The sequence below is a fragment of the Schistocerca nitens genome, chromosome 2 (assembly GCF_023898315.1).
Source record: "Schistocerca nitens isolate TAMUIC-IGC-003100 chromosome 2, iqSchNite1.1, whole genome shotgun sequence".
In the NCBI taxonomy this organism is placed as follows: Eukaryota; Metazoa; Arthropoda; class Insecta; order Orthoptera; family Acrididae; genus Schistocerca; species Schistocerca nitens.
This window is the reverse complement of record NC_064615.1, coordinates 1,002,234,515-1,002,242,290: the sequence shown is the minus strand read 5'-3', so window position 1 is coordinate 1,002,242,290 and position 7,776 is coordinate 1,002,234,515. Positions and strand designations below refer to the sequence as shown.

Sequence of the window (7,776 nt, the reverse complement as noted above, 5' to 3'; positions counted from 1 at the left end):
TCCTAAGTTTAACATAGACAACAGGTCTAAGAGGACATACTCCTGTCAAAATGAAGCAGCTAAAGAATGATGGAAAGTCAACTAAAACCATACAAACCTACTACCAACACCCCACACACAACCTGTTAATTGTAAATCAGTTATCTTGGCAATGCAGGACTGCAGACGTACATATGTACATGGAAGTCTTCAAGATCATACACCATTTTTCCCTAGCATTTTGATTTTTTGATTTTTAAAGAAATAAAAAGAAAGTAACAGTGGCTTAGAAAGGACCGAAGTACATTCCTAGTTCAAAGACCTAGGCATCAAAATGAAAATGCAACATATACTTCACTGTTCATTTCATTTTATTTACTCATGACAAAAACTGATTTATGTTATTCATTTACAAGATTAAGGGTGTCTTTTAGACAATTAGGTCAACAGTAAACTGCGATAATGACAAATGCAAAAATATGACTGAAATAATAGCAAGAAACCTTGCATTTATTCTGTGAACTACATGAAACATAGCCACAACACAAATGCTTTTCAATTTACAAGACATGTCAACTTATTTGTATTGCACTAAACACTGCCTCACATCATCTAATAATAGAAACATCCAGAATATTTTAAAATACAAGCAGAAATTTTTGAACAAAACTTCCATAATTTTGTGCCACATCATACATTCAAAGATCACTTCAGAAAATGAAAATGTATCTTTATTTCTTAGTTGAGCTAAAACAGCACAGTGCTACAGGAGTGAAAATTTGAATGTGGATTTGTATGACTCATTGAAATAAGAGAAATATTAACAATGTTTCCTCACAGTTGTCTTGCATAATGTTGATGAACAGTTATGAAAAACAGATATAAATAATTCTGCACCAGGCAACAAAAATTCAGGTAAATATCGAAAATACTTTTTATCTTCTATACACCTTTCTTCAAGGTTTTGTACACTTGTAAAATGGTTCTATAAAATGGACACACTGTTTGTTCACTGTTCTCCCACCTTCAGATTACTGTAAGCAAGTTAACCCATTACAGCCCTTATTGGGCCTTCAGGACTCAAATAGTTCATTTACATGCCTGTATTCCGAGTCAGAAAGTAAACGATACCTGCCAACCCTTCGCTCAGCGGAATCCACTGTGTAGGCATGTGAGGAAAAAAAGCTGCATGAGAATTTTTTGAATTGTACATGAAATCAGAGAGCAAAGCAAACACCAAAAAATTTAAATTCATCACAATACACATTACATACACATTGAAATGATGCTGGCAAATTAACACACATTCTGACATTTTATTAGCAATCATCTCATGATTGTGTAGCAGAGAGGACTGGTTATCTAGCATGAAGGTAAACTTGTGAGGAACAAATTATGAACTACAAATTAGGTAAGTTTTCCACAAACAGGACCTGTCAAAACACTGCAGTCTACTGGTGTCTGTGTGTTCAAATATATAAAGAAAATGAAATCAACTTACACGCAGCAAATAACAGTGCTAATGTGTATCCTATGTACTGTAATGTTTTAATAATGAAAAAGCTCACCAGAACAATTTCAATCAGACATCTTGTAAAGAAATTATCTTGACAGAAATGTACTGAGGGCATTCAAATGCATAATTATCTGTTATGTCAAAAACGCCAAGAGAAGTGTCAGATTATTGAAAGAAAGGACCACTAATAATATACCTATACTGTGAGATGGCACAAAAAGAAGTCCAAGGCATGGGGTCAAATCATTATTTACAAATGCCTTCTCAACTCTAGCAATTGTAAACACCTGAAATATTAGTATTCTTGTTCGTGATACTGATGTTTAAGTAGCTGACTGTCATCTTCAGTACACGTTTTTATTTGCCTTTGCTTTAAGTCTCTTATGTCAACTCATGTGGTTGTCTGCTAACTACTCATTTGACACAGTTTGTGTTGTGCTCAGTGCAGATTTCTAAATTACATTTTCTTGTATCATCTTATTGCTCCAGCCCCTTTCCCTCCTTCTCCCTCTCCCACCCCACATTAAATAATGCCGTTTCCAAAAAATCAATACTCAGTAGGTATTTCATGAAATTTGTCACAAGGCTTAAAGCAGTTTTCAAGGGCGGGTGAAACGAGTGAAAATGGGATGAAAGAGAAAAGTGTGAACATGTGGAGGGAAAGGGAGAAAAAGCAAGTACAAGAGTTAATTTGGTGGTGTTACAGTGAGGCAGGAAGCAGGAAATAGCCGTTGAAAAGTGTTCTATCAATATTGTTTGTACAATTATCTGAGAAGAAGTACTGCAAGTGTAAGAACCACTTTGCTCCCTTTGGGGTACCGGTCAAAACCCCTGACATCCAGACTGCTCTGCATGGCAGCTTTGTTACATAGCTAGTATCAACTTGTGTTCCATGGCATGTATGAGTGGATTTGCACACTTGAGCAGTGGGGAGGCAGGTGGGGGAGATGAGATAAACAGGGGGTAGATAGGAGGCAGCCAAGGCGAGAGACGGCAAAAGGGATGGGGTCACAAGGGGGGTTTACTGGGGGCACCGGAGGTAGTTGCAGGTGAGTCGCCACATGCTGAGGGGGTACAGGGTAGAGTCACAGTGCTGCCTGGGGCCTGGGGGTAGAGGTAGGGGGCCGCCAGGGGCAGAGGTAGGGAATTGCTAGGGGCAGAGGTGTAGCAGTAGCCCCCCCCCCCCCCCCCCCCCCCAGACACACACCTTGGTCAGAGAGGATAGCAGGGGCAGGGGCGGTGTCGCTTGTGGCAGAGGGTGTAGCATGTGGGGACTGGCCATGAGCAGAGGGGGTGGTGCTGTGCAGAATGGCCTTGTCCTCTATGAATGTGATACTGTGTTGCTGCAATGGATAAAAATTTCACACATTGGTTTCCATCCATCATTTTGCTCCTGGAACCCTCTAAAATCTCCATTGTTTTTCGGTACACAGGAGAAAAATAAAATACGGTCTGAAACCCAGGCCTGAAACCATCATGTACTGAGGCAACGGAGCATCGCATTCATAAGAGAGAATTTCTACGCAGCAGCTAGTTCCATTTTCTCCACTGACAATCATAGCAAGCAGTCATGATCAGTGAATAACAATCACAACTGTGATATAGTCCGCCTACAGTCCATCAGTGTGAAAAGTCATGTTTGCTGCTGAAGAGGTGGCCTAGAAGCAAGCACCAGTTCCCACATCTTTGACATTCCGTAGTGTCGTTTAATGACACTTCCCGACATGGGTTCCTATCCTCGATTTGCTTCTCAAGACGCCCTCTACAACCCTTCTAAGTTTTCCTCAACATATCTGGGACACCCTGTGTAACAGTTTGAAGTGTCTTGGTTTCATCTGAGACACTAATTGTTAAAGATTTATATAAAAAGAAAAGTTGGGAGCAAGGGCCAATTATCTTCCTATCAACCAATTTAAAGAGAAAATCAGGCACAAGGTAAAACAGATAATACTAATGACATTTATCTAAGAATCAGCTAAAACCAGAGGCACACACATTTTTTGGGCAAAAGTTGTATACTATCAGTAATGAAGCCACACCCAACAAAACTGCAGCACTATGGAAATTGTTACACATGTTTTCATAAAAAAAAGAAGACTAAAGTCATTTTGTTAATGAGCACTTGTGATAGCAGGCAATAGTGAAGAGACAAATGCCATTAAAAAGGTGTGATTACATCACAAAAAAACACACCAAGAATGCACAATACACAACGTGCTGTCAGCACATAACAGCAGGTCATCCTAAAAAGATGCAACCTCTAAACTAAAGTAGGCTTAGAAATAGAACTGAGACCCACAGAAGATGACAAATAACAATGACAGAAAGACACTGTGTTTCTGCATAACGAGTGTCCAGACACACTGTGATACAGTAAAACTTTCACCTTACAATCTTGCAGAGAAGTTCAGATAACACTAAACTTCATATAATCAATAGTATAGTTCACCATGTTTCAAATATTTCAATTTTCCAAGATTGTACTTTCATCTGTCTTTAATTATGATGATGTAAGTCGCATTTTTCACATGCACATTGGAAAGGTGGCTCTTCACGCCATATGATGTAAACATTGCCATCGTCTGCCCACTTTAAAGATAATGTAACCAGCTTGTATAATAGTATGTCCCACTACCTATTCCCATGACATACCACAGATCACATGGTGCAAACTGTGATGCCTTTATGTATCACTTATGTTTATGTTATGTTTATGTCAGTGACTGTTTAGACACAGAGTAGCAAAGTTTATAAAACCTTTGATTTGGTCATCTATTTTTCCACAACCTATCAACTAAGTCATGCTAATGGCCAGTAAATTATCAAATGTTCTCACTTTTATTTTTGACAAAATTCGTTTATATAACCTATAACCTAAGATACATGTTTTGATGACGACTTTGGTTATACTCAAGTCTTGTGACTTATAATATGTAAGAGAACAAATCATGCAGCCCATACATTGATTTTACTGTCAGCCCTGCATTTTCCTAATACTTTTATTGTGCTTTAATCTTTTGCAGTTTTAACACTTGATAATTGTTTTATCATTGTCAATATCTTTTTTGGTACTGTCATTATTTACATGAAAAACAGCACAAATTTTTTTTGCAGTGTCTTATTTACAAGGGCAACAATGTAATGTGAAATTTTATGATAGATTGGACCAAAAGCATTTACAGAACTATTTCAACTGCAATTACAATGCTCTAGGTAGAACACACTGTTACAAATTGTTCTTGAGTGAGAAAAGTGGTCAATCGATCAATTTATGGTGACCCTTGATACTGGAGATCTTAAAACCTTTATTGCTTGTGCACACTTTCTTTTCCACTTTTCTGTCACATGTCACAAACTCAGTGAAACACCTAGAGATCCCATGGTAGTGTCAAGAATCAAATACAGTTGTATGGGAAACTGTAAATTGTCAATAGTGTAAAAGGTGGTCAAATGACTAAACCGTACCACATACAAATCTGTCAGACATTGCTGAAAGAAGATTCTACAAGATATTAGTACAACCAATCAGTAATGGAGAGCAAAAACACACACTGTGCAACAGGTAACACAGGTTCAAATTTCTGGAGTTAGTGTAATAGCACAGCAGTTTATACACGATGCCCTACTAGAGCTACTGTGGATGGCATCATCCACCTCAAACGGGTGTACAAAAACCTCTACCCATAGAAATCCCACTCACCACCAATAGTACCTACCACTTCCACAGCCGTTATCTTTCCACACTAAAAAATTTCTCCTACTCAGTCGAAGCACCCATGTAGAGCACATTTGCAGTAACAAACAATCACTTGCCCAGAATGGTTTAAGTCTTACTGCAGTCTTCACAGGCAGACACTACATTATAAACCCAGTCCCCAAACATTTCCTATGCCGTATCTCCATGCCCCAACTCTCCAACCAGCTGCAAAGGCACACTCCCTCACTACCCAATAATTTCTCAGACTGGAACAACTTAAACACATTATTTGATTACTCTTCATTGTGCCCTCAAAAGAGGAACATACATCTAACATCTCCCAAAGTTGTATATTGAAATGAATAAGTATTAAGTACACAATCCCCTTCCTGTTATTTTTATGAGGTTCAATTTATCAATGAGAGTATATTTCTTTCATGTGATCCTCAAACACCTACTAGATCTGCAAAATGTGAAAAAATCAAACTTAACGAAAAGTGAGTAATAAATACTTTAAAGGAAAATGCTGTTTGTTTCTTTGTTACATTTTATATTCTTTTACCACCACAAAATGTAGAAGGATGAGTCTCACTCAGTTTTAATTTATGCAAGTAACTCTGACAGATTTGCTTTTAATATTTTTCACAGTCTTCGAAACTGGTCATTGAGCCAACTCTTCTACAGCTTATTTGGCTGCCAGATTCACTCACTCTCATCCACATAAGATATTCTTCATACTGCACAACCTCCTGTACATTCCGAGTTTTATGTGTGAGGGAACAATGTAAGGTCATGTGGCAGGAAAGCCCTAGCACTAATACCTGCCAAATAATCAATGCAGCTTGATATTATGGGTAAGATAAAAAAATCTTCTCACCAAGCCGCAGCAGAACACACACATAAAAGAAGATGATCATTAGGTGAGCTTTCGGAGCCAGTGGCTCCTCCTTTCGGCTGAAGGGTTGAAGGGGAAGTAAAAGAGGTGAAGGAAAAGGACTGGAAAGGTCTAGGAAAAGGGGTACATTTCAGGAAAGTCACCCAGAACTGTGGGTCAGGTGAGACTTACCGCACCGGATGAGAAGGTGACTGATTGTTGGGGACTGTAGTGGATGAGATTTGAAAACCTGAGAGCTTAAAGATGGAAGATAGGATAACTACTCTTTTCATCACTTGGTTTTAGTTTTCTACATCTTTCATTGTCTTACCCGTCTATTTTTCACTGTCCCCCTCTCACCCCTGTTACATACAATGCACTTAGCTTCTCACTCTGATTAACTGATGTATGATGTTTACACAGTAATCTCTGTCTTGCAATTACCTTGTATTCCACCTCAAGTTCTCAGGTTCTCAAATGTCATCCAATGCAGTCCCCTATAATCAGCTTTTCCTTCTAATCCCGTACATTAAGTCTCCCATGACCCACAGTTCTGGGTGACTTTCCCGAAATCTATGCCTTTTCCTAGACCTCTTCAGTCCTTTTCTTTCACCCCTCTTCCATCCCCTTCAACCTTTCTGCTTGAAGAAGAAGCCACTGGCTCCAAAAGCTTGCCTAATTATAACCTTCTTTTATGTTTATGTTCTGCCGATGCTTGACGAGTAGATTTTTTTATCTATCCAATTAAATTATTTGGTCAAAAGTTGATCGTTTTCATGTGCATAAAGGAATATTTTTCAAATTCTCAGCACCTCTGAATGTAGTTTACATGATAACAGTGATCTGCGGTTTTGCTCCTGTTAGCATTTCACATAAAGTGAAGAGCCCTGAAATTCTATTTTCATTTACACTCTACAAGAGGAAGTCAAAGTTATAATTATCACCTCAAAAATAAAGTTACTTAATTTTTTGATTGTTTGCCGGTACATGTCTGCAGTCTTCGTAGGCAGTGAAATCCTCATCACATAATACCATAGCACACCACAAAAGAAGCCAAAACAAAGTGATGTAGCTCATTGCTAAATTGGAACACTATGTGGTAGTTCATTTTCAGCATTTGTACGGGAACACTGCTGCAACAATTCATGTGCACTTGTAAGGCAACAATGAACCATTATATGAAAGTGGTCAAACTAGTCTAAATGACTAAGAATGAAGTGGCAGAATAACTGCGAAGAAATAGGAATCTCTAGAAAAGAGACGGCTCTGGTGATTGGAGCAAGGCATACCACAACCAAGCCCATAGAGAGAAAAATGAAGATCACTGATCAATTACCAAAACCTTCCACAACATTCTGAAGATGAAAAAGTAGCTCTCCAGTGGATTTTGCAACTGCTCACACCCATTCAAAATGCCCCTGAACAAATGCAGCAGTGGAAATATCACAGTTGTGTCAGATCAATAGAGATGTCTTCTTCAGCCACCTAATCACCAAGGATGAGCACCAAGCATATCACTACGATACTGAGGCAATGGAGCAAAGCAAGCAGTGGAAGCATGCCTATGCACCACCACCAGAAAAGGTGGAGACCCAACTATCACCTGGCAGATGATGCCGATTGGTTATTGGGAGTGTCCCGGTATGGTGCTAACAGATATCCTCTTAAGGAGCAAACCATCACAGGATCATACTAATGAAACTCCTAGTT

The 7,776-nt window shown here is 38.8% G+C and overlaps 1 protein-coding gene across 2 annotated transcripts in view; it reads right to left on the bottom strand.

The window, feature by feature from the left end:
- Window positions 1-434: 434 nt before the first annotated feature.
- Window positions 435-7,776, bottom strand: part of LOC126237331 (phosphatidylinositol 3,4,5-trisphosphate 3-phosphatase and dual-specificity protein phosphatase PTEN) — a 97,596-nt gene continuing 90,254 nt past the window's right edge. Inside the window, exon 11 of one of the 2 annotated variants that reach the window (XM_049947303.1) lies at window positions 435-1,138. In XM_049947303.1, the coding sequence (XP_049803260.1) occupies window positions 1,053-1,138 (86 nt within the window). In that variant the 3' untranslated portion in view covers window positions 435-1,052. The remainder of the gene's footprint in view (window positions 1,139-7,776) is intronic. The other variant, XM_049947302.1, reaches the window with a different exon arrangement.